Genomic DNA, 26472 nt, shown 5'->3' on the forward strand with positions numbered 1-26472 from the left:
CTTTCTTTGATTAGGAAGGGAACTCCCTGACCCCTTGCGCTTCCCGAGTGAGGCAATGCCTCGCCCTGCTTCGGCTCGCGCACGGTGCACGCACCCACTGACCTGCGCCCACTGTCTGGTACTCCCTAGTGAGATGAACCCGGTACCTCAGATGGAAATGCAGAAATCACCCGTCTTCTGCGTCACTCACGCTGGGAGCTGTAGAAAGGAGCTGTTCCTATTCGGCCATCTTGGCTCCTCCTGCCTTTTAATTATTTTAAACTAAAAACGACGACTAAGTCATATGAAAGAAAAATTACCTTTTAAACTTTTACCATTTTAGATGAAATTTAATATATATATATATGTTTTTTAAGAAAATATGTATGATTGCTCTTAAAATTCAAAGAGCTAGGCCAGATGCGGTGGTTCACACCTGTAATCCCAGCACTCTGGGAGGCTGAAGCGGGCGGATCACAAGGTCAGGAGTTTGACATCAGCCTGACCAATATGGTGAAACCCCATCTCTACTAAAAATAACAAAAATTAGTCAGGTGTGATGGCATACTCCTGTAGTCCCAGCTACTTAGGAGGCTGAGGCAGAAGAATTGCTTGAACCTGGCAGGTGGAGGTTGCAGTGAGTCGAGATTGTGCCACTGCACTCCAGCCTGGGCGACAGAGCGAGACTCCATCTCAAAAAAAAAAAAAAAAAAAAAAAATTCCAAGGGCTCTGTGTAACCTGGAGCATGGAAGATTAAAAATCAGTGTTCGGTGATGGATACAGGAGAAAAGGGAATGGATAATTATTTCTTTTCTGATGTCAAAATTGCAAATAGAGAGTCATTTTTTCTCTCTTCAGATCTGCAATACTTAGAAACTATTTCTAAGTAAATAAAATCACCAGGTGTTTTAGTTTGGCAGTTTGATTATGCTATTTGAGTAATTGTTAGGAATGTCTGAAACAGAGGGTCACAGAGCAGGGCATGGCAAGGACGGATTAGAAAAGAAGGATGGTGAACAAGGAGAAGGACTATAGGCAGGAGGAATGAACTTCAGGGAACAGTCCTAGAACTCATTCATTCATTCATTTGCCTGCAGTGCGCCCGGCTCTGTGTCAAGCCCTGGAGACACACCATGGTGAACACGATGCAGCCCCTGTTCTCTGTCACAGTTGAGTGTGATATAAAGAAGGAAACAGGTCATTTCAGTGTAGCCTATTAAGTGTAGGGTGCTGTGGAGACACCTCTCTCAGACTTGAAAGGACCAGAAGGGGCGTGAGGTGAGATCCAAGCTAAGCCCTGAAGCAGGGATAAGAGTTCCACCGGAAGGAAACGGCAGCCAGGTTCCAGGAGGTGGGAGTGCATGGCAAGCTCCGGGTGATGGCATGTGGCTCAATATGAGTAGAACTTTGAAAGTGAGAATGAGCAAAGAAACATCAGCTGTAAAGGCAAGCTGGACTAGGTCAGGAAGAGTCTTACATGTTTATGTGAAGGAAGGAATTTGGAATTTTTCATTAATACATTGAGGGACTATTAAAGAGACTCCCTTTAGGAGAAGGACATGAGCAGATATTCATTGAAAATTAAAGTCAGCAAAGCTATAGGTAAGAAGGTCAGACAGCTGAACCAACCTTGTGGGGCTGGAGAGGAGTAGACTCTTTGTAAGAGGTAGAAGGGACAGATTTTTGAGAGATTAGATGTCAGGGTGAACAGCTAGTTGCAGTGATTTCAGTTTATGAAGAGAAACTTGCAAAGAAAGATAGGCTTTCCAGATGCTTATGTGAAGGGAAGGGATGTCTAGTTTCTATTCACCAGGCTCTGACATAACTCCACAAGGGTATGGTGGAGGCAGAGGCCTGGCCCAGACAAGATATTTTCTCGAGAGGATAGAAATTAAGGACATGTGAGTCATAGTGAGGTAGAGAAGCCAGAGGTGATAGACACGTTGGAACAAGTTGTGAGTTCTTTCTAGGAAACTAATCCTGAGGTTTAGAAGCAAGAATATTAGGAACCAGGTCACTTAGTGAAGCACATCGTTGGGTGTGGAGGCTGTGAACAAATGACACTATCAAGCAGCCTGGTTCTTGGATCCTAGCTGCATTAGGCAGTACCATAGCCTAAGGGCTAGAGGCCAGTTCGTACAAAGAAAGAGGACTAGCTAAAGGAGAGTGAGAATTCAGGCAGGTCTTTAGACTTGAGATTGTGTATAGACTGAAGGAGTAGAATAAACTATTGACAGTTCATCAAAGTAACTAAAAGACTAATGGCTCAGGATAACTGGAGGGAAACATATAGATTGGGAGTGTGGTGAGGGAAGGAGTTGACCTTGAATCTCTACCTTTGAAAGAAAACAGAAGAAGAAAATAAACTTTGAAAGTGGCAGGCAAGATGAGAATTTGGGAGGGTTCAGGAAAATTAACACCTTCTTGCTAGTTAAGCAGGAGGCAAAGGTATTTTCTTTTATTATTATTATTATTATACTTTAAGTTTTAGGGTACATGTGGACAACATCCAGGTTTGTTACATTTGTGTACATGTGCCATGTTGGCTTGCTGCACCCATTAACTCGTCATCTAGCATTACGTATACCTTCCAATGCTATCCCTCTCCCCTCCCCCAACCCCACAACAGTCCCCGGTGTGTGATGTTCCCCTTCCTGTGTCCATGTGTTCTCATTGTTCAATTCCCACCTATGAGTGAGAACATGCGGTGTTTGGTTTTTGTCCTTGCGATAGTTTGCTGAGAATGATGCTTTCCAGCTTCATCCACGTCCCTACAAAGGACATGAACTCATCATTTTTTATGGCTGCATAGTAGTATTCCATGGTGTATATGTGCCACATTTTCTTAATCCAGTCTATCATTGTTGGACATTTGGCTTGGTTCCAAGTCTTTGCTATTGTGAATAGTGCCACAATAAACATACGTGTGCATGTGTCTTTATAGCAGCATGATTTATAATCCTTTGGGTATATACCCAGTAATGGGATGGCTGGGTCAAATGGTATTTCTAGTTCTAGATCCCTGAGGAATCGCCACCCTGACTTCCACAATGGTTGTACTAGTTTACAGTCCCACCAACAGTGTAAAAGTGTTCCTATTTCTCCACATCCTCTCCAGCATCTGTTGTTTTCTGACTTTTTAATGATCACCATTCTAACTGGTGTGAGATGGTATCTCGTTGTGGTTTTGATTTGCATTTCTCTGATGGCCAGTGATGATGAGCATTTTTTCATGTGTTTTCTTAGAGTGACAAGGGTTGCAGGTGGGGGGAAGGGCAGTATGGGGACATGATTGAAAGCTCAGGCTCTAGGGAACGGAAGACCTTGTTTTCATTCCTGGTCCCATCATGTGCTGGCAGAGTGGCCTTGGACATGCTGCTTAAGGTTTGTCATTCTCAGTTGCTTTACACTTAAGGTATATTCATTGTAGGATCTTTCGCCTAGAGTTGTATTAAGGATTAAAGAAATTAATTCATGTAAAGTGTTTAGCATGTAGCAAATGTTCAATAAAATTTGTGATGATGAAGCAATATTGTATAATGGTCAAGAACCAGACTGTGAAGCCAGACCGCCTGAGTTCAAATACTAGCTTCACCAATTTCGTGCTAGTAGTGTGATTTATAAACATAATTCATAGCTCACCAAGTGCTCAGTAAATATGTATTCAACTGCATTGACAATAAATATGGAGACTCCATGAACTTGTCTTCCTGTGCTTTGAGTTCTTGCCAATCTGATGCTTATGTTCTACCCATTTGACAAATGGATATAGTAAAAACCTTTGTTAATTTATAAACTAAAGGAGGCAAAATATGTTATCTCTGCCTCAGGTTTCTCATCTGTAAAAAAAAAAGGGATAATAGTACCTACCTTTTAGGCTTATTGTAAGTTAAGAGAGTTAATAGATATAATCTCTTAGCTCTGGTACATAGGAAGCATTATATATGTCTAGCTAGCATTGTCACATTTATCCTTGCTCACCATCATCAGTAGGAGTTGAGAAACAGAATTTATAATGGGCACAGTGGGATTGACTATGTAACTGAGTAAGGCAAGTAAAAAGGATAAAAGTAAAGAACAAGTGATAAAGCACTTAGGACCAACCTGAGATTGAAAACTTTTGTAGTAGGATCAGAACACAGGAGCAGCCAGAAACCTGGGGATAGACCTGAGAAGAAAAATGATTGGAGAAGTTTAGAGTTAGGGTTTATTACTGGACCATTTGTGAAACTATAAGAGAGCCAGTGAGCTGAAGGTATAATAGTACGCTGTTTTGAGAGAATAATGAAAGTCATTGACAAATAACCAGAGAAGGGAATAAAGGAACATGTTTTAGACAGCTGTTTGGAAGTGACTTTGATTTTATTCTATTTATTACATTGCCTTGTCAATTTGCTTGTTTCTTTTCTCTCTCCTTTCCCATCCAAACAACCTTTCCTGGCTTCTTATTTCTTCTTCTCTGCATATTTCAAGCCTTTTGTCCGTTCTGCCTTGTAGCAAAACAACATAAAGAAACGCATAATAAGAAAACAGAGAAGTATTGTTTCTATGTTCAATTCTCCACATATTCACTGAACATCTATTCCCTGTCTAGCACAGAAATCTTTGCTCTGACAGATCCAAAAAAAGCATCTGGCATGTTCATTACCCTCAAGGGTCTCTGTGGGAGGAATTCACATGAAATCATTATACATACATTGTACAGGAAAATGATAATTGTCATACAATCAAGTGTCAAAAATTATGGCACAGCCATTAAATGTTGCAGTGATCAAAAAAGGTGCTCAGAAAGGAGAGAGACATGAGCTGAGGCAAACACAGCCTTTTAGAAATGGATGTTCAGAGAAGCTTTTCATAGAGAGGGAGAATGGGGGTGTGGGGGACAGTGTGCAGGCCTGGGAGAGCAGAGAAAGGACTGCGCAGAAGCATGTGGCGGGTGTGGAGAGCAGGTCAGGCACCAGCCCAGCAGGAGGTGAGTTGAATGGGAGGTAAGGCTGGACACTTAACCCTTCCAGAGCATAGCTCAGCAGGTGATCAATACGTATGTGTTCAGCTGCATTGAGAGTAAAGGAGGAGGAGACACCCATGAGCTTATCTTCTTGTGTTTCAGCTTCTTGTCAATGTGATCATTATGTCCTAGCCATGTAATAAGTGCATATAATAAAAACCTTTGTGAATTTGTAAACTGAAAGAGGCAAATACTCTTTTGTTAGGTCCGCTGAAGAATAGAAATTTGGTGACTTTTTGATTAAGAATGTAAACACCTCTGTAAAATTATAGGAAAACAGAAGGTTGCATTTTTGGAAGGTGTGGTGGGGAACATAGTCCTAGCTTGCTACTGACTTCTCTATGTATATAGCTTTTCCTCCTCAAGCCACCTCTTTGGATGCCTTGTCTCTTTCAAGGTAGCTTTTGTCTCTGTTTGTAGCCTAGAACAGCATTCCATTTGAGAACCATGTTAAGCTGTCCCAAGGCTAAGTGTCGTGGAGTGCAGGTATTAGAGATCTTAAAGCTACATATTTCTTTATGAGTTAAAGGCAGAGGGACCAGAACTGCCAGTACAGCTAAGCCCTTCTTTGAATAGTGGGTGCCTTATTAGTATTCATGAAGAGCATATCGATAACATCTTGACAGAGTTAAAGTTTCAACTTGAAGAGCTACTGCTTTTCAATAAGAAGCATATTTAAAGACACTTTTTGCATGACTAGTGAGTGAACTGCTTCTAAAATGAGAGTATTACTTTACTGAATGAGATATTTTTCATGTAATTTGTCTGCAGTTTAGAATTGTCATTAGACTTACAATAAATAATAATGATTAGCACTTGTAGGGCTTTTATCTTCAAAGAGTTTTAGAGTTAATCTAATTTAATTGTCACTTGGCATCATCAGAGATGTGTATTTGCTTTTCTACCATGAAAAGTGGTGTTCCCTTACCAGCCCCTTAATGCTTCCTTTTGGTATTTTCGTGGTCTATGAGCTGTTTGTTCTATAGGAAATAGAGAGTTGGCAGATTGAAGAGCTTTATATTATAGCTCTTTTTCCCAGGTAAGCATTTGGGTTCTTTGAGCTGGGTTTCCTGGGTCCAGTTCTGGTTCCTCTACTTGCCATGTTACCCTGTGCACGTTACTTAACCCTGTTGCTTTAAGTGGAATTCATCACAGTAACTGCATCAGAGTGTTTTTGTGAGGATTAAATGAGAAAGTAAATATGTAGCAGTTAAATATTTAATAAATGTTAGTTGCATATCAGAATTTAAAAAAAAATTTAGGAGCATGTCATTCTGAGAAGTCATATGTGGTTAAGTGTTAGATGAGGAAATTATAAGCCAATAAATACCCTTTTCAGAAACTACTGTGTAGTAGGCTCCGTGCTAGGCACTGAGACCAAAAAGGTAGTGATGGCACCTGCACTCTGAAGGTCACAACCTTTTGTGGACGTGGAGATGTCTTAATCCATTTTATGTTGCTATAACAATACCACAAACTGAGTAATTTATAATGAACAAAAGTTTATTTGGCTCACAGTTCTGGAGGCTGGGAATTACAAGAGCATGGGGCCAATATTTGGGGAAGGCTTTTGTGCTTCATTATTCCATGGCAGAAGAGCAAGAGAGGATGAGAGTAAGAAGAGGCTAAACTTGCTTTAATAACAAACCCATTCTGGTGATGACTAATTCACTCCTACAGTCACAACATTAATCCAGTCATGAGGGCAGATCCCCCATGACTGCATTGCCTCTTGTTAGGCCCTACTTCCCAACACTGTTACACTGGGGATTACCTTTGGAGGACACATTTCAATCAAAGCGGGGTGCAGGGGAGTTGTCAAAACACTATGATAAGTGCTTGACCTAACAGAGTCAAGTACAATCAAAGCTCATAGCAGAGTGATGGACTTTGACTTAGGGCTTTCAGATAAAAGAAGAGATATTTGACCCGGGTCTTGGAGGATGAGAAGGACTTTCAGAGAAAATGGGAGACTTTTAAGGTGAGAAGGAGAAAGGCTTCAAATTTGGAGTATTTGCTGTTTTCTGTGGCAGCAGGACCCCTTGAAAGACTGAAAGCAAGGTGTGACTTGAAAGTCCCAGAACTCTTTAGAAAGAATGAAAGCAGGTGGGTCCAATTTGTGTGGAAGTACTAGAGTTTCCACTATGTTACAGTGTCTTTGGGCTGGTTTTTCCTCTCCTCCATAGACTCTGGAGAAGGCTGTGCGGTTTTGTAGTCTTAATTGGACCCAGAAGAGGCCCTATTTGTGGTTAGAATATGTAGTTGTCTAGCAGTGGTATTTAATGGGCCTCCCATACTCTCCTGTTTCACTGGGCGTGAATTTTAATGACCAGGATTTGAGTGGAATTTCATTGGACTTTTAGGAAACAGTTTAAAATACCACCGTGACACAGTTCAGTGTATACTAATGTTTTAATGATTAAAGTGTAACTGATTGCCTAAATTGTAAGACAAGACAATAGATGAGAGGATCTTATTCACAAAATTTATGACGGTGCCAAGGCACTGTTTCTGACTGTGTATCACTCAGACAAAGGAAAGGAAACTCTCCATCTTTCTTTTTCAGTTTCTGAGGCTGCAGATTATATCATCTGGGCAGCATATGGATCACTATCAAATGGGAGACATCTATGCTCCCTTTTGAATGACATCTTAGGATGAGTTTAAGTGAGCAGATGCTGCCTGTTAATCCCATGCTTCCCAGTCTAAAAAGCTTGTTGAGTAAAGGGTGGATTTGCCAACAGTGAACGAGAATCTTCTAGACACTGTGCTGGGTATTACATATGTGTTCTCGCAGTAGAACTATTATTATTTAGTTTTAACATGAGGAAAGATCAGCATAAGTATTAACTTTCCAACAGGTAGTTTGTGGTAGAGGCAGGATTCTAAAGGAAGCCTATCAGGCTCCAGTGTCCTTTTTTTTTTTTCTTCTTTTAATAAATATGGCATTTGCTTTGTACTGTTTCCTTCTAAAATCTTTCTTTAAGTTTCTCATGAAGTCTGACCTCAGTAAATGTCCTTCATGAATGAGCTTGCTACTTTTTTTTTTTTTTTTTTTTTTTTGATACAGAGTCTCACTCTGTAGCCAGACTGGAGTGCAGTGGCATAATCTCGGCTCACTACAACCTCTGTCTCCTGGGTTCAAGCGATTCTCCTGCCCCAGCCTCGCGAGTAGCTGGGACTACAAGTGCATGCCACCAACAACCAGCTAATTTTTGTATAGTTAGTAGAAACAGGGTTTCACCATGTTGGCCAGGATGGCACAATCTCTTAACCTCGTGATCCACCCGCCTTGGCCTCCCAAAATGCTGGGAGATTACAGACATGAGCCACCACGCCCGGCTTGGCTTGCTACATTTGAAGAATATAATTAAATGAAATTTTTCCTAATCTGTCAATTTACATTGAATTCAGTACAATGAATGTCAATTTAGGGTCACCTGTCCTGCCATACATAGAAAGGGGGCAAAGGGGGTACACATGGGTTGGTTTTTTTTTCACAAGGTAAATTTTGGTAGGGGGCTTTATATCATCATTTGACAGTCTCAGCAGCATAATTTGATGATATTTAGTTTTTCAAGTACAGAGTCCATTGATAGTTAAATAACCTGATTTCAATTATTCTAAAATTGCAATGCAGAATGGAAGAATAACTTCTTTTGAATAAAGTCCAACATTTGCTTCATTTACTGCGTAAAGGTTATTAGCTTAATTTGCTCTTGTTCTAAGACCAAGAAACCAAACTTTAAAATGTGTGGGCTTTTTAGTGGCAAAATAATGACGAGATTAGTCCTCTGTCACTTCAAAAATTAACAATTTTACCTCCTCCTCATTGTTGAAGTAAGATGAGTGATAACATTGTCTCAAAATTATGCTTTCTTTGCCCTTGTCTTTCCCACTTTTTTTCATCTTTTTAAAATTATTCTCTCTTCCTTTCTCATTACTTCTGAATCATAATCAGGAACATCATTTCCCTTCACTGTTTTGCCTTCTTTCAATAATTTGAACATAGATCCATAAGGAATTAAGAAAGAATTAGATAACTATAAATTATTAAAGTGCACAGTTTATACTTTGAGGTATTTCATAGTTATTAGATCAATTACAGTACATTTTTCTTGATTTTTCATCTGAGGTATACCATTTCCAATTCACTTACTGTTTTATTCATCTTCTGTACCTGCTAAAAATGTACCTACTTTGTTCCAGGCCCTGTACTAGGGGTTGCCAGCCTTATTTCTCCCCAAGCCTGTGCATCTGGTGGTTCTCAGACATCACATGCCACCTTGGTCTGTGTGTCTGAGCTGTGCACAGTTTTCAATTCTCTTTGTTTCCCACTTAGAAAAGAATATCTGAATTCAGGAAAGTGTAAGAAATTGTAGTTAATCTTGAAGCTATCCTGGAGAATATAAATAGTGAATCATCATCACAATTTGGCACAGGAGTTTGTATCATTGTTTGTGACAATCCTCACAACTAACTGATCTTAATGATCTGATGTGCCAGGATGTTTCTGAGTATAGTCTTGGACCATTAAGAAAAAGGCCTAGCAATGGAGGTATGATGTATCTAAATAATTATAATTCAAGGGAAAATGTGGTAAGTGCCATTAGCAATGTAGAGTCTTTCTAATGTATTTCTGGGTGAGAAAGATTAATTTCTGGAGTATCAGAAAAGACATTTTCTCCAAAGTGGTATGTGAGCTACGTGGGAAGAATTAGAAATGAGGGAGGACTGAATGCGATTATTTTGAACCCAGAAAGAAGCCACATATAACCCTCATTAATTTGATTCTTGAGATCCTATTTTTCTCTTTGAATATTGAAATTATATGTATATACACAAAGGTGCACACATACCCACACATATATATACATTCACACATAGTTAAATAACAATTGAATTCAAAATTTTGGGGGCTAAAGATTTATTTTTCTCTTGGCATTGGCAATCACTTTACCCTCTCCAACTGATAGAAGTTGCCTTACTTACAGTTTCCCACTGATTTCTTTTACTGTTTAAAATATCAGACCCTCAAATGGGTTTAACTACCACTCAAGCAACTCATCCTGAAGTGATTACTATGTCACAGAAACAACCATTTCCTCTTCTCTCTATACAGCATTGGCATTTCTGGAAATTGAGTTACCTGTGCCAACTTTTATTTGTAGATATAATGGGAATTGTTAAATGGACTATCAATTCACAAGAAATCTTCTCTTATTAAGAGCACACCAGATACCTAATTCCATTTAGTTTTCAATAACTTCTTGTATTCTTGAGTCAGCCACACAAGTCATGTAATTGCTTCAGATATTCCAGCATGAGCTTCTTGCTAAGAACGCCACAAGAACATGTTTCTCTTTTCCCCCTTTCTTTTTCTTGACTGGACATAGCTTTTAATAAATTAATGAAGGCCGGGCGTGGTGGCTCACACCTGTAATCCCAGCACTTTGGGAGGCAGAGGTGGGCAGATCACAAGGTCAGGAGTTCAAGACCAGACTGGCCAATATGGTGAAACCCCGTCTCTACTAAAAATGCAAAAATTAGCCGGTTGTGGTGGCGGGCGCCTGTAGTCCCAGCTACTCAGGAGGCTGAGGCAGAAGAATTGCTTGAACCTCGGAGGCAGAGGTTGCAGTGAGCTGAGATCGCACCACTGCACTCCAACCTAGGCAACATAGCAAGACTCCGTCTCAAAAAAAAAAAAAAATTAATCAGAACTTTTATTAAAAATGAAGATTTTTTAGAAAATGATTTTATTAAAATGAGTTTTATTGTAGCATAATAATCTCTTCATCAATAGTAGACTCAGTAAATTGTGATACATTCATATTTTAGAATATAACACAATTATTTTAAATTTAGAACAATCGACATATATTTACCTACATAGAAGAGTATGATATATGCAGCTTAAATTTTTTAATGGCTGTTTATTGATATATTTGTATATTTAAAAAGATGTATAATGATATAGTCCCTAAGGACATTGAAATTGGTCAAAGGATAGGCAAGCAGTTGGAGGGAGGTTATTAACAGAAGAGAATCCAGAAATAGGCTCATATACATGTGATAATTTAATGTAGGATAGAAGGAATAGTGAAAAGCTGGATTATTTAATAAATGGTATTGGTATAGTTGGCTAGCTATTTTTTTTTAAAAAGAAGCTAGATCCTTACCTCACTTATTTTATCAAAATGAATCCCAGATTGATCAAGTATTTAAATGTTTAAGTTGAAGTTGTACAAGTTCTAGGAGAAAACATTGGTGAATAATTTTTTGAAGTAAGGAAGACCTAGGCATGACCCAGAATCCAGAAATAAGGAAGACAGATAACCTATACCATATTCTCTGAATGGCTTGAGAACTAGATGAATCTTTATATTATGTGTTCATCAATCCCAGTTTCTGTTTTAACATCGTGTTAAAAGTTTAATGGTACCACTTCTCAAGCATTTGGACTAACGCAAACATACTGAGCAAATAGGCTGTTACCTGGTGATTTTAGCAACTGTACTTGTGTTTGTATTGTCAGCATTCATGAACCATTTAAACCGATGGCATTTAATTGTATTGTTTGAGTTTTTCCATGACAGTAATTTCTATTTTAACATTACTTTGAATGAGTGAATGAATGAATGAGAAGTAACATCAGAAAAAAAGTTGTGAGAAAACATACAGGAAACTAACATGCAGTTACCTCTGGACCATGGTGCAGGACATGATGGAGAGGGCAAACCTCGTTTTATGCTATTTTCACCTGTTTAATAGAAATATGTATTGCTTTTATCATGGAGAAGAACTTTTTTTTACATCATTGAAAAGTAATTCAGAATTTTAGGCTTCTAAAAGATTTTTGTCACGTTTATAGCTTGGCCATTTCTTAGCTTAGCCAACTGCCCAAATCTAAAATGTTGGATTCTTACAAATTACTCATTTTATTTAGTAATATTGTAAGCACAGATTTAACATGGTATAAAATGCAAAATTCATGTAAATCATTATAGTAAAATAGCCATCAGAGAATGCCTGGGGGGCAAGCCCCTGTGAACTCTTCAACTCTCTTGGGAGGCATCCTTCATGTTCTTCTGATGGGAAATTGAGAAACGCTTCCCTGAGTAAATACACACAGGTGAAGACAACTGGTAACATCCATAAGCTTACTGGGGTTTTAGGTTCAGAAGCTATGGAGAGGAGGGAAGTAGATTTCACAAAACGCAAATTTTATTAGCTCCATTTAGCCCACTAAAATGAATGTTTCATTATGTATTTTGGATTCATTATGTATTATGTATTTATCTACCAGTAAATGAGCTGATAGTATAGTCATTAAAATTATAATCTAATTAATGCTAAAGGGAGCTAAATAAACTAATTGTAATCAAATTTACTTTGATTTATCTCGGTGTCTCTCTTTCTCTCCCTCTCTTCCTATTACAGGTCACAGTAATGAAAGGCAGTAATAGAAATAAGGATCATTCAGCAGAAGGAGAAGGGGTTGGAAAACGACCAAAACGAAAGTGTCTTCAGTGGCATCCATTGCTAGCAAAGAAACTTCTTGATTTTTCAGAAGAGGAAGAAGAAGAAGACGAAGAGGAGGATATTGATAAGGTAAGTCCTATATTTACTATAGAAGTTTCAAGTTTATTAGAGCAAATCATAATCTAGAAACAATAGTGAACATAAATGATATTACAAAAGTGTTTCCAAAAGCCTGTATAGCTTGAATCCTATTCAATTACTTAGTTTACATTTTTATTCCAATTCTTGGTTGCTCTTAAAGTATTTGTACTTCCTAATAGTGTAGACTGAGACACATCCTTTTAAATACGATTTTTGTCACCTAACTAATGATTTGTGGGTAATGTTCAAATACATTGCGATGGGGATGTTCCTAAAACTTGATGTGCTCATCTGACGTTCTACCCTGTGGCTCTTCTGGCCTCTTTGTCTTGGCTTCTGGCCTCGCCCTGCTACCATTGGCAGTCTTAGAACTGCTCTCTTTGTCTCTATCCGTGGCCTTCACAGCTTCTGGCTGCACTTGCCCCCAGTCTTTGTGATGACTCATTCCTCCTAGTCCTTTCTCTGGCATCAGGCCTCAGCAGCTGGCTCTTCAGTCACATAACCATGCAGGTGACTTAAGAAATCGTCTCAAGTGTTCGTCCCACCCAACTCATTCAAAGTCAAAAGATTTTCTTCATGGCACTTATTGCTATTTGCCATGTATTTAGCTGTATACTTATTTATGTCTGTCTTCTCTCAGACCAGAATAGAAGCTCAGTATAAGAACAGGGGCCTTGCCTGTCTCGTCCTTTCCTCTTGCCTCAGAAATGAGAATGGTGCCTGGCACATAGTAGGTATTAAATATAGATGTATGCTGAATGAAAGAATAAATGAGTACATATTTTTGTGTCACTACGAGTTTTATAAACATGTTTTTAATATTTTTCAGGCCTTTGACATCCATTCAGTCTCTCTTGGCTTTCAGCAGGAATTAAAAACATTTTTCCTCTTTTTCAGACATCATCTGGATACCCTCTAAGGTCTCTCTTACTAATGACCTTTTCTCCTTTTTCACAGAGGAAATAGAGGCCACCAGAAGTTACTCTTTTAGCTTCCTGTACACATCTATGTAATTGTCTCACTCCTTACTAATCTTTCCTTCCACCTTTCCTGTTTCAGAGAAACAGGTTTTATTCTTCTTACTTGAGGGTATTATCAAGCTTGTACTTAATTTCATTTTTTAAATACATTTGCATGTGTTGATCACTTGGTCATTGAAGCAGTCTCCTGTTTCCATGAGGGCACCCACTCCTGTTTCTCTTTCTTCTTCCCTTTGGCCACCCACACCTGTTTCTATTTATCCTTTCTTTTTTTTTGAGAAAGGGTCTCACTGTATTGCCCAGGCTAGAGTACAGTGGCACCATTTCAGCTCACTGCAGCTTCCATCCACCTCCCAGGTTCAAGCAGTCTTCCCACTTCAGCTCCCTGAATAGTTGGGACCACAGGCACACACCACTAAGCCCAGCTAATTTTGTTTATATTTTGTAAAGACAGAGTCTCACTATGTTGCCCAGGCTGGTCTGGAACTCACGGCTTCAAGCAATCCTCCCTTCTCAACCTTTCAAAGTGCTGGGATTATAGGCACAAGCCACCATGTCTGGCCCCTCTTTCTATTTCTACCTTCCCCACTGTTCCTTCCTAGTTTCTTTCAGTTAATGTCCCTGCATTATTTACCCCTCAAATGATTATGTTCTCTAGGCCTCCAGTCTTAATTTCTACCTCCATCCTGGACTTTTCTTCTGAACTCTGGACTCATATTTCTATTTACTTGGTATGTCCATTAGTTATCAACTAGAAAGCTCAGTTTGAATGAATTCAAAATTAAGCTTTTGCTTTTCTTCTCCCAACCTTCTCCTGCATCTTCCCTTTCTCAGTAAAGGGCAACTGCAACATTCCCATTTGTCCGACCTGAGACCTTGTAGTTCATACTTTGCTGCTTTATTTTGCTCAAACTTCACATCCATCCATTAGCAAATCCTCTCAAACTCTACCTTCAAGGTATGTTCACAGTTTTGTTGCCCTTTTAACAGTTCCTTCCTGTACCACCTTGATCCAAGCCACCACCATTTCTAGCAGAGATTATTGTATCTACCTCCCTCTCTCCCGGCCTCTGCTCTTGCCCTCCTGCGGACCATTCTCAACAAAGCAGCCAGAGGAATCCCTTCAAAATGTAAGGCCAGTTGTGCGGCTCCTGTTTCTATGAGGGCAGGGACTCTGTGTGCTCACTGCTCTCTATGCTCACTGTGTGCTCACAGCACCTAGAAGAGTGGCTGGCTCATAGCAGGAACCCAGTAAATATTTATTGGAGGGATTAAAGTCATTGAGTCCTCTTCTCTTTTCACTCACACTCAGTGGTCTAGTCCATACTTTTAGTCTTAGCACCTTCTGTATATTGGTATCTCATATTGTTATCCTGCAGACATAGGTATCCACACACCATTCCCCATAGCCACTTCAAATTCAGCCTGCCCAGCACTGATCTTTCTGCTCTCCACCTGGCTGGTTTCTCTCATTTGAGAACAATTATTTTTTGTTGTATATGAAGAAACTTTGCCACCCAAGCCAGAATCACTCTTCCTTTTTCTGCCTTCAGATCCAATTAGTTACCAGCCACTCTTGCTTCTGCCTCATAAATATTGTCCCTGTTCTCACTTCTCTGTTCCCATTACTGCTGCCTAGATTTCAGCCCTATCCCTTTTTTGCCTGGACAGCTGGAATACATTTTTAACTGGGTTTTCTAGTTTGGGTTGCTTCTAGTTTTACTCTTAAAATTCATGCTGTTAGAAGTTATCTCCTTAAAATACAATCTAATGATGTCCCTCCACTGCTTAAAATCACTCATGGCTCTCCGTTACATCGATCCAGCTGTGGGAACTAGTGTTGATTTTTCTTAGAAAATATTAATGAGCTTCTGGGGAAAGAAAAATAAGTTCTAAACTCTAAGAGCGTTTTTATTTCTATTTTGTTATTCATGTATTTATGTATTTTTTGATTAATAAAATAATTACATTAAATAGCAATTAAAACATTTTTCTATGTTCATAGTTGGCAGAATGAAAAGTTGACAAACTGTGTCAAATCAAATGTTTTTATTGGTCCATACAGTTCCAAACTGCTGGTTTACAGGATCAAATGCATGCGTTTAAATATGGCAGAGCACATTCTTCATGAAGTGGCACAGATCATCTTCTTCATCCTTGTCTCCTGAAGCCCTGTTCTCTTTTACATACCAGTGCTGTTGAACTGCAAGTTGATGTTCAGATAAACCAGCAAGACTTAATCCCTGTTAGTTCCCCATGTCTCTCCATTGATGACCTGACACATTCTGACTTGTTTCTCCTTTTTTTAATTTTTAATTTTTTAATTTTTTTAAATAATTTTTTTTCTTTTTCTTTCTTTTTTTTTTTTGAGACAGAGTCTTGCTCTGTCGCCCAGGCTGGAGTGCAGTAGTGTGATCTTGGCTCACTGCAGCCTCCTCCTCCCTGGTTCAGGTGATTCTCCTGCCTCAGCCTCCAGAGGAGCTGGGATTACAGGTGTCCACCACCACTCCTGGCTAACTTTTGTGTTTGTAGTAGAGACTGGGTTTCACCATGTCCGTCAAACTGGTCTTGAACTCCTGACCTCAGGTGATCCGCACCCCACCTTGGCCTCCCAAAGTGCTGAGATTAGAGCCACCACACCCAACCTGATTTGTTTCTCAAAATTTAGCTCAGGCAACCTTTTCCAGGGAGGCCTTGTTGCACTTCTTCCCATCCACTAGTGCTTTGTTATCTTGCTGGTTTCTTGTTGCAGTCAGCACACTGCTTTTAAATTTATGTTTATATGGTTTTTTCCCCCTCCCAAAACATGAGGTCCTTTGTCCATCTGTTACACGTTGAATTTTATAATTTAATAACTGAATGAAAAGTTACTCTTTTCTGTAGGGGAAATATAATTGCTTCTTCATCTTACATGTTAATAGTACACTTTTTAGTTTTTTTTTAGCTTCCTAGTTTCAGAATGCTAAATAAAACTCGCTTGAAAAATGCAAATTATTGTTACCATTATATACATAATGAGGAAGATAAATATGTAGGCTTCACCCCAATAATAATTCCTAACATATTTCCAAATTAGATGGCTATGACCTCAAGATTTTTTCTGTACTCTTTGTGTTTGAAGATAATTAATGGTTAATTGATTGCATTTGAAATACTTAACTGCAAAAGACTTTTTTTTTTTTTTGAGACGGAGTCTTGCTCTGTCACCAGGCTGGAGTGTAGTGGCGCGATCTTGGCTTACTGCAACCTCCGCCTCCTGGGTTCAAGCAATTCTCCTGCCTCAGTCTCCCAAGTAGCTGGGACTACAGGCACGCGCCACCATGCCCAGCTAATTTTTGTATTTTTAGTAGAGACAGGGCTTCACCATGTTCACCAGGATCGTCTCAATCTCTTGACCTCATGATCCTCCCACCTTGGCCTCCCAAAGTGCTGGGATTACAGGCGTGAGCCACCCGCCTGGCCAAGACTTTTTAAAAATACCAGTTGGATTAAGCAGGTGATTAGTCCTAAAGTATCTGCTTGTAACAATTGCCCAATAAACATTGTAATAAAAGAACATGGTTGCCTTAAAGTTGTGGTTCTCAAAGAGTGATCCTCAAACCAGTAATATCAGCATCACCTGGGAACTTGTTAGAGATACAAATTCTCAGGACCCACTCCATACCTCAGAATCAGAAACTCTGGGAATGGGATTTAGAACCTGTGTTTTAACAGAACCTCCAGGGATTCCAGTGCATACTCAAGTTTAAGAATTAACCACTCTGCTACCTAATGCAGACTAATGGTTACAAGTTGAGTATCCCTAATCCAAAAATTTGAAACACTTCTGGTCCCAAGCATTTTAGATAAGGGATACTTAACCTGCAATTTGTCCTTCTTGATTTTAATTTTGAAACCAGAAATTAAGGAGATGGGCTTAGTAAACATTGTGGACTTCTGTTTATAGTTACATTGTTTCTAAGAAACATTATAGAATCATTTTTGCCTTAGAAGATATTTTACAATCATAATATGTTCTGAGATTCTGTAATCAGAGATGGGCTTTAAGAAAGTTAACCTGGCAGCCATGTGCAAGAAATATTGTAAAGAAGATGAAAAACGGGAAGACTAGGCATAGGCCAAAGTGGTACTAGGGCAGTGGGAATGAGAATCACCCAGATGGAATGGACAGATTCGGAGCTTTGTAGAAGTCCTCGAAGACCTTGAACAATGATTGAATGAAGTGTAGGATAAAAGAGGATTCAAAATTGATTTTGAAGGTTTAAGCCTAGAGGAGTTTATTCCTATCACCAGAGCATTTCACTAAACAAGAAAGCTTGAAATTTACAAGTTTGAAGATTTATTGTGTAGTTCTTCTTTCAAATAATCATGTTAAATATCGATTTTGATTTTTTTACACAAGACTCTACTTGTGATGCTTGCAGAAACATTGAGTAGTCTATATTACCTTTTTATGTCTTACTTTCATGTTAAATAGTCTCATATTATTAGTTGTAGAAAAAGGCACTTTTCAAAGCAGAGAAAGACAAAGGTACTAGTCATATATTTTATGTGGATGTTGTTAATCTTGATGCCCATTAACCATAGAATGGGTTTATTCATTCATTCAACAATTAATTAAATACTAATATTATATCAGACATTGAGCTAGGCACTATGGTTGTAAAGGTGAATAAGAGCTTTTGTTCTCAAAGAGCTCACTGTTTAGTGAGAGAGAAAAAAATGTAAGCAATTATAACACAATGTAATATATGCTGTAATAGAGACATGCACAGGTTGCTATAGAAACTAAGCAGAAGGATACATCATAAGTTAGTTACCAACCATGAACAGTGGTTGTTGATTTTTTAAAATTATATTTTTTTCAATGTGTAAGTTGTTTAAATGGAGCTAAGAAAAAAATACAATTTGCAAACCAAGACTAACTGTTAAATCAAAATTATCCAAAATATGTTAAAGATCTGGCTTTGTTTTTGGTGGTAATAGGTTCAACTTCTTGGGGCCGATGGCCTAGAGCAAGATGTTGGTGAAACTGAAGATGATGAATCACCAGAGCAGCGAGCCCGGAGACCAATGAATGCATTTCTTTTATTTTGCAAACGCCATCGCTCTCTTGTACGTCAGGAACACCCCAGGCTTGATAACCGAGGTGCTACCAAGATACTAGCTGATTGGTGGGCTGTTCTTGATCCAAAGGAAAAGCAGAAATACACAGACATGGCCAAGGAGGTAGGTTACAATGACAAGGTATTCTGATAGCTAAAAGCAACCAGTCCTGAAACTCCCAGTCAACAAATATGAAGCACCTGTTGAAGGTCTAGCAATGAGAAGGTGAATCATAAAGGAGATGTTAAGTAAAAACATAAGCGCTTTCTTTGTATGACTTGTTCCTGTTCCTGTGTTCCAAGTCCATGTGGAAATGCTGGTGGAGGTGCCAAGAACAATATATTAACAAAAAGTTTTTTCTCATTGTCTATACCCCACTGATTGATATAAGGGATTGATTTATTGTGAAGGTTTATTATGAATGGTTTACAGTGAATGGTGATTTGTTTATTTATCATGGTAATTTATTGTGAATGGTGATTTTTTTCTTTTTTAAGTTTTTCTAGAAACTCTACTTTTATTGTCAGAGAATGCCCATGGTAAAGTTGACAATCTTAGGTTACTGTAGTTATATCATGGGAAAGAGCCTTGATCTAGTTCTGATGCTAAATAGCTTTGTGGCCATATCCATAAGTCAACCTCTGCATCTCAGCTTCTTTTTTTTTCTTTCCTAACGTTATTGGAATGAGAAAGTTGGACAAAGATTTGTATCCTTTCTAGTGCTAACATTTTTTGATTTTGTAATAAACAAAATTATCAAGAAATATGCTTTGACTTGTTTCTGTTCTGTAGGTAGTGCTGCATGAATATTTAAAACCAATAAATGATTGAATACCAGTGGAACAGGATGTACTGCAAGGTGTACATGCCTGTAAATACTGTATAGGCGGTGGTTAGTGGGAAGCATTTCCATGCAGGAAGGCTATTCAGAAAGGTGGGACATTAATCACTTCCAGAATGATAGCAGTTACTAAATTTCTTCAAAAATTGTATCATGGTTCTTTTACTATATTTGGAATTAATGTGAGACCATTATACACTTAAATGTATTGTGATGGATTTAGCTCCAAGTAAGGGATAAGCAAAGCAATATTACTGTGGCTAAACTTGAAAGGAATAATTCTAACATTATTTCCTCAGCGTTGCAACTTGCGAAAAGATCTTGATTCATGAAAACCCCTGTCACCCAAACACTTGGTTAAGTTTTACCAAAAAATGAACCAGCAGGGGACAAAATACAGAGTTTCAAGACATTTTATTAGACATCTCAGTATGTGAAAAAATAATTCTTCCAGGTGCTATGCCTTTATTGAGTTAATTCGCTAAAAACATAAACATTAAACATAAAAATTTAAAAAAATACCACGTAAAAATTTCTTAAGAAAGGTTCATGGAAATTTGAATCTAAATTATTAGCATAGTTGCTACTAAAAATTATTAATAATTATATTAGCATAATTATTAATTATATTAGTATTTATAATCATATTAGTATAATTATTAATTTTATTAGTGTTAATATAACTATTATAATAGTATTATGATTATAATATGATTGTTAATTATAATAGTATTAATATAAATATAATTATTATAATTATATAATTAATCATACAAGACTTCAAAAATTGACTGTTAAAGACAGGATTTTAACTATATAGGGCCTGTGGAAAATTTGAAATCAATTACAGTAACCTACATGATTTTAAATATTTCATTAGATTTCCATAGCATAACAGTAATTAACAGTAAAACTTTCCCATTAAATAGCCTTACATTTTTCATAGTCATGCTTATATAGTAAAATAAATAATTATCTGAAACCTCATAGGGAAATGCATAAGCTTCCTATAATTAAATACTTGAGTTTGTTTTAGATTGCTGTTTTTGGATAACATGCAGCCTGTCCCCAGTATATTGTTTGTTTTTTCTTAAAAACTCCTAATTTACAAACCCAATAGGTGACCACTTTTAAGAAAAGGAAGTATTATTTTCATACAGGAAATCCCTTACTAATTACTTAATTAGGTTCACAATATTTGCCATTGTGGCACTAAAATGAAATCTGATAAGGTAGCCCAGTGCAATCTAAGTGTGGAGACTGTAACTGGATGTTCCACGTTATAATTTGCCTTGTTTGTAGTTGCTGTTAGGAAATGTTGCCTCATTTCTACTGCAAAGTGTAGAAGATTCGGCTACTTTCAAAATTATTACACAATTGATCTCTAGTCGTAAGTGATTCCTACTTGTTTCATCTTACTTTCTAAATGGTTTTGCAGTTACGTTAAAGGGCATGTAATTGTGCTGGTGCTTTTTGTGTTAATATTGCAGCCTTAACTGGAATGTTAGTTCACTGAACAAATACTTAATAAGTGCCTTCAATTTAACCAGGTTTTGTGATAGTTGCTAGTGATACAAGGCCGTTGATAAATATGGTCTGTTTTTCAAGGCTCCCCCAACACACAATCGTTTTTAAAACTCTTTTTAGATGTGTAACCTTTAAATTTTAAACCTCAAATTTTAGATGTTGTCCGTTAGGGTGCAAGACAGATTCTTTCAGCGTAGTGTGTAGATGTGGATGTGAATGCTTAGGTGGTATTTGCCAGTATCTGTCCTGCCATTATCAGTTGAGTGAGAAATGTTTCCTTTTTCTTGTTGTTTTTAAAAGAAGTATATTTTAAAAGCAAGAGTGAGTAATAATACAACTTTGAAAGGACTGTTTGTTTACCTGTTCATGAAAATTTCCTCTGACCCCTTTCCTTCCTCCTGATTGTCTTATTGCATCTGGTAAGACAAAGCACCTGTTCTGGGATTTGTTTTTAGTTTCTTAAATTATTGCCCAGTGCTAATTTGCATTGCTGGAAAAAAAGGCTGATTGCACATTTTGTGTTCTCTGATGAACCTTATTAGAGCAATAATTCATTAGTAAATTTTGAAAGACTATTCTAAGGATACAACCTGGGTTGCTTTCTTAAATTCAGTAATGTACATGATGATGCAATGTTGTGGATGTTCACAGGTTCTAATTTTTGAATGTGTGACTGCCCGTTAGGAGATACAAAACAATTATATCTTTCCTTTTAACATCTTCATGTATGTACTCTTACAGGAATACAAATCTCTGCATTTTTGCCTACGATACTGCTGGAACCTTCTATTTGTCATTTAAACTAATTATCATAATGAATTGAGGATAAATTGAGAGGATCACACATCTTGAACTTCAGCTAGAACAGAGTACAAAGAAGAGGGGAGGATTTGGAAAGCTTAAACAATTTGAATGACCTTTATCATACCCACTGTTTTAGCATCAGAGGCATGAGGCAGAATGTGTGCATTTATTGATTGATTGGTCCTTTTTGTGCTTAGCATATAAAGTAAGCACCAACCTGTAAAGTGAGTTATGATTATTCCCATTCTTCAGAGCAGGAATCTAAGGCTCTGAAGGAGTTAGTGTCTTGACCAACCATACATTTAGTATACAGTGGAGCTGGGATATTCTTTCCCATTTGACTCCTGTTTGTTCTTCTAATACGTATAGCAACCTACCCACTTTAGATGCCTGAAAGATAAGTATATTTGGGTAATTATGGCAAGAATGATAACAATAAAATGTCATGAGTCTTACAGGAAGAATCTGCTTGTGCTGGGGAGGGAAGTGGGTGGAAGTGGATCAGGAAAGGCTTTATAAAGTAGGCAGAATTTGGCCTGGGTTTTTGTATAAGGATTCAGAGAGAAGGAAAAGGGTAAGAGTAGAAGTGGGAAACTGAAATCAATTTCAGGAACCAGATAGTTTGTTTCACCTGGAGCCTAGGTTATACATAGAAGAGTAACAGAAAATGATGATACAAAGGTAAATAAGGCAAAAACCACGAGAGACCAGACTTAAAAGTTTGGAGGTTCAGCTGTATGCCAATAAAACAGCTATGGAATTAAATGTAATAAAATGCAACTTGAAGGTGAACTATAATGGCCCTTTGAAAGTGTTGGTATCTATTTTTTGTCAATACTCTGGGAAAGGTTTTCACTGCCACAAAACTCCATGGGTTTTTTATTGACTAGTTCTTTCATATTTCTTCAAGACAAAATGAATCTATTTTTGATTATTTATTTTCAGCTGGGATAATTTTTGTAAAGACCATTCATTCCCTTATTTTGGGTTCATCAGATATGGACTCTTTTCCAAAGAAAATACTCTCTCATTTACTCTTCTGTTATAATCTGGAGAACTTTTCTTAACTGTTATGCATCATGCTTAACAAATAGTATAATTTGTATTCTTGCAAGCATGCTATAGCACTTTGCCTACTATTAGAGTAGCACCTCATTTATCCAGCATTCTGAGAAACAGCTGCTATACCTAAGTGATTTCCACATAGATGAAACTTTACTCTTCTTTTAAAAACTTATTTTATATATTTATCCTAGAAATTTCATTAAAATTTTGTTTACATACTTTCTCAAAGTATTCAGAACATCTTTTGACTTTTTTTGAAACCTTTAACACACTATTTCCACAGGAATCACTTTATGATCTGTGACTTTGTGAGACTTTTGTGAATAATGTTTTGTCTATATAGTAATTCTCAACTATTTTATTCCTTGAATTTCCTCTCTGCTTTTCCATAGTTGTTTTGTTTTTTGTTTTGTTTTGTTTTTTTGCAGGGGTTGGGGGTTCCACCCTCAGCTAGCACTTGCCATTTCTCTCCTCCGTCAGCCCCTTTTGGCTACTTCTAATCAAATGGCTTACACTTTTTGAGTATGGTTTAATTAGGGGCCCCACCACATTTGTGGAATATAGATAGTAAACCTAAAGATGTGTGCTTTGTGTTTCACAGCATTCCTTGCTTCTGAGACCTTTTCCATTCCTGTGTTCCAGATATTAGAACTTTCTTACTGTGTTTAAAGAAATATTCAGATGTTTGCTTTTGGAATGATAATAACTTTGTGAATATTGCTGTATCATGTCCAGGTTCTTTTATAAACATTTAAATGTTTATAAACTCATTTTATTAAGTTAAATTATTAAATTCTAACTCATTTAACCTCACTTCTCATACTGTTTTGAATTGCCACATCTGTAAAATGGCAATTAAGATGCTTGCCCTCACAGAGTTTATGTAAGATACAAATAAGGAAATATATGTACAAGCATTACATAAAGTTTAAAACTCTATATAAATGTTGGTTTTAGGGTTATTTCTGATACGCAGCTTTATGTTGGTTTCTGTTTCATACTTCTCTATCTAAATGATTATTATTTTTATTATGAACTGTTAATACATTGAAGGGCTACTAAAATGCAAAATCAGTCTTTGAAACACAAAAATGAACAAAACTAAAAATATCATTTGCCCAATTTGGCCAATACTGTCCAGTGTTATTAATAGCCTCTAGCAACATAGATGTTAATTAAGTGAACTATTTGATTTTGAAATATTAGTCCATTTGCCAATTGTTAAGTAAACACTTGTATTTAAATATTCAAATAAATTTATAAAGACTATAAAAACTCCATAACTAGGGAATAATAAATTGAGAATTTACACTGTGTCTCTCAAAACTCGTTTTGGTATTTGGTTTCAGATGTTAATTTTTAGATTGACAGATCTTAGTAGGCAGATCACTGTCTACCTTTTTAAAAGTAGTAAAATTATATTTTTAAATAAATTCTGAAATTTCAGCTTTTAAAATTAGTGCACACTGATTAAACTGACTCTTCTGGTAATTATTCAAATTAAAGAGTAAAATTATACTTGTAAAAAAACTACTATTGCCATAATAATTTTCGCCCTTATAGCCAAATGAAGTAGCCAGTTTCCTTGCTTTCAAATTTTCATTTATGACATTTCCACAACACAACAAGCAAATAATTTCCTGGTCACATATTCAAACCACTTTTTCAAGTATATAATTTCTGTTGGAGTGGCTTTATTATGAAAGTTTTGCAGGTTTAATGTAGAACTTAAAATATTGTTCAGTCAAACCATAAATTTAATTCAATTTTCTGTCAGTGAAATAGTCTGATTTTTTTTCTGTTAGAAACAGCAAGAATAATTCAGATCAGATAATGCATTGAGTTATATTATCCTAACGATAATTTTTAAATTTTTATGAAGGAAAGGTCCTCAAACTAAGGAAGTACAGATTAGTACCACTTATCAGATAATTCCTTCTCTTCTTCCACCCTTGTATAATGTGATTTCTGCTCGTGGATGGGAAGAGAAACAGCTGTCTCAGAATTTATTATGCTAGATATTCACTTAGCCCTCTATTGCATATGTGATTATACAGTAAAACATTTGTTATATCTCTTTCTCAAAAATCCAATAATTTTCTAGTTTAATCTCTTTTTCACGATTTTGGTAGATGATACTTCATATATTTGCACCAGAGTCGTCTATCTTTATTAATTATACGGACATTCTCTGGGTCCCTCCTGACTGAATCTCACTAGGGTTGCCACTTCTCTTTCACCCTATTGAAAAGATCTAGACTGTAATAATAACTGGAAATACTAGTGGACTTTTAGATAGCACCTCCTCCCAGTTAAAAATAGGCAAATGGAGAACAGTTGGTAAGTCTATCTTTTATTAAAATTAAAGTGCTTTTGTTCATCAAATTTGCATTTCATTTTTTTGTAAATGCTCTGGAAAAGTAATGTTGAGACTCCATTTTTATTTTATTTTATTTTTTAAATTTTTTTATTATACTTTAAGTTCTAGTGTACATGTGCACAGTGTGCAGGTTTGTTACATATGTATACATGTGTCATGTTGGTGTGCTGCACCCATTAACTTGTCATTTACATTAGGTATATCTCCTAATGCTATCCCTCCTGCCTCTCCCCACCCCACAACAGGCCCCGGTGTGTGATGTTCCCCTTCCTGTGTCCAAGTGTTTTCATTGTTCAATTCCCACCTATGAGTGAGAACATGAGCTATTTGTTTTTTTGTCCTTGTGATAGTTTGCTGAGAATGATGGTTTCCAGCTTCATCCATGTCCCTACAAAGGACATGAACTCATCCTTTTTTATGGCTGCATAGTATTCCATGGTGTATATGTGCCACATTTTCTTAATCCAGACTATCATTGTTGGACATTTGGGTTAGTTCCAAGTCTTTGCTATTGTGAGTATTGCCACAGTAAACATACGTGTGCATGTGTCTTTATAGCAGCATGATTTATATTCCTTTGGGTGTATACCCAGTAATGGGATGGCTGGGTCAAATGGTATTTCCAGTTCTAGATCCTTGAGGAATCGCCACACTGTCTTCCACAATGGTTGAACTAGTTTACAGTCCCACCAACAGTGTAAAAGTGTTCCTATTTCTCCACATCCTCTCCAGCACCTGTTGTTTCCTGACTTTTTAATGATTGCCATTCTAACTGGTGTGAGATGGTATCTCATTGTGGTTTTGATTTGCATTTCTCTGATGGCCAGTGATGGTGAGCATTTTTTCATGTGTCTGTTGGCTGCATAAATGTCTTCTTTTGAGAAGTGTCTGTTCATATCCTTTGCCCACTTTTTGATGGGGTTGTTTTTTTCTTGTAAATTTGTTTGAGTTCATTGTAGATTCTGGATATTAGCCCTTTGTCAGATAAGTAGATGGCAAAAATTTTCTCCCATTCTGTAGGTTGCCTGTTCACTCTGATGGTAGTTTCTTTTGCTGTGCAGAAGCTCTTTAGTTTAATTAGATCCCATTTGTCAATTTTGGCTTTTGTTGCCATTGCTTTTGGTGTTTTAGACATGAAGTCCTTGCCCATGCCTATGT

The 26472-nt window shown here is 37.3% G+C and overlaps 1 protein-coding gene across 22 annotated transcripts in view; it reads left to right on the forward strand.

Moving 5' to 3' along the window:
• Nucleotides 1–26472, forward strand: part of BBX (BBX high mobility group box domain containing) — a 286521-nt gene that overhangs the window by 175464 nt on the left and 84585 nt on the right. For all 22 annotated transcript variants that reach the window (NM_001280179.1, XM_054680299.2, XM_063805266.1 and 19 more), the window contains 2 exon segments: nt 12429–12599; nt 18578–18820. In NM_001280179.1, coding sequence (NP_001267108.1) covers nt 12438–12599; nt 18578–18820 — 405 coding nt within the window. In that variant the 5' untranslated portion in view covers nt 12429–12437.

The sequence above is a fragment of the Pan troglodytes genome, chromosome 2, assembly GCF_028858775.2.
Source record: "Pan troglodytes isolate AG18354 chromosome 2, NHGRI_mPanTro3-v2.0_pri, whole genome shotgun sequence".
Classification (NCBI taxonomy): Eukaryota; Metazoa; Chordata; class Mammalia; order Primates; family Hominidae; genus Pan; species Pan troglodytes.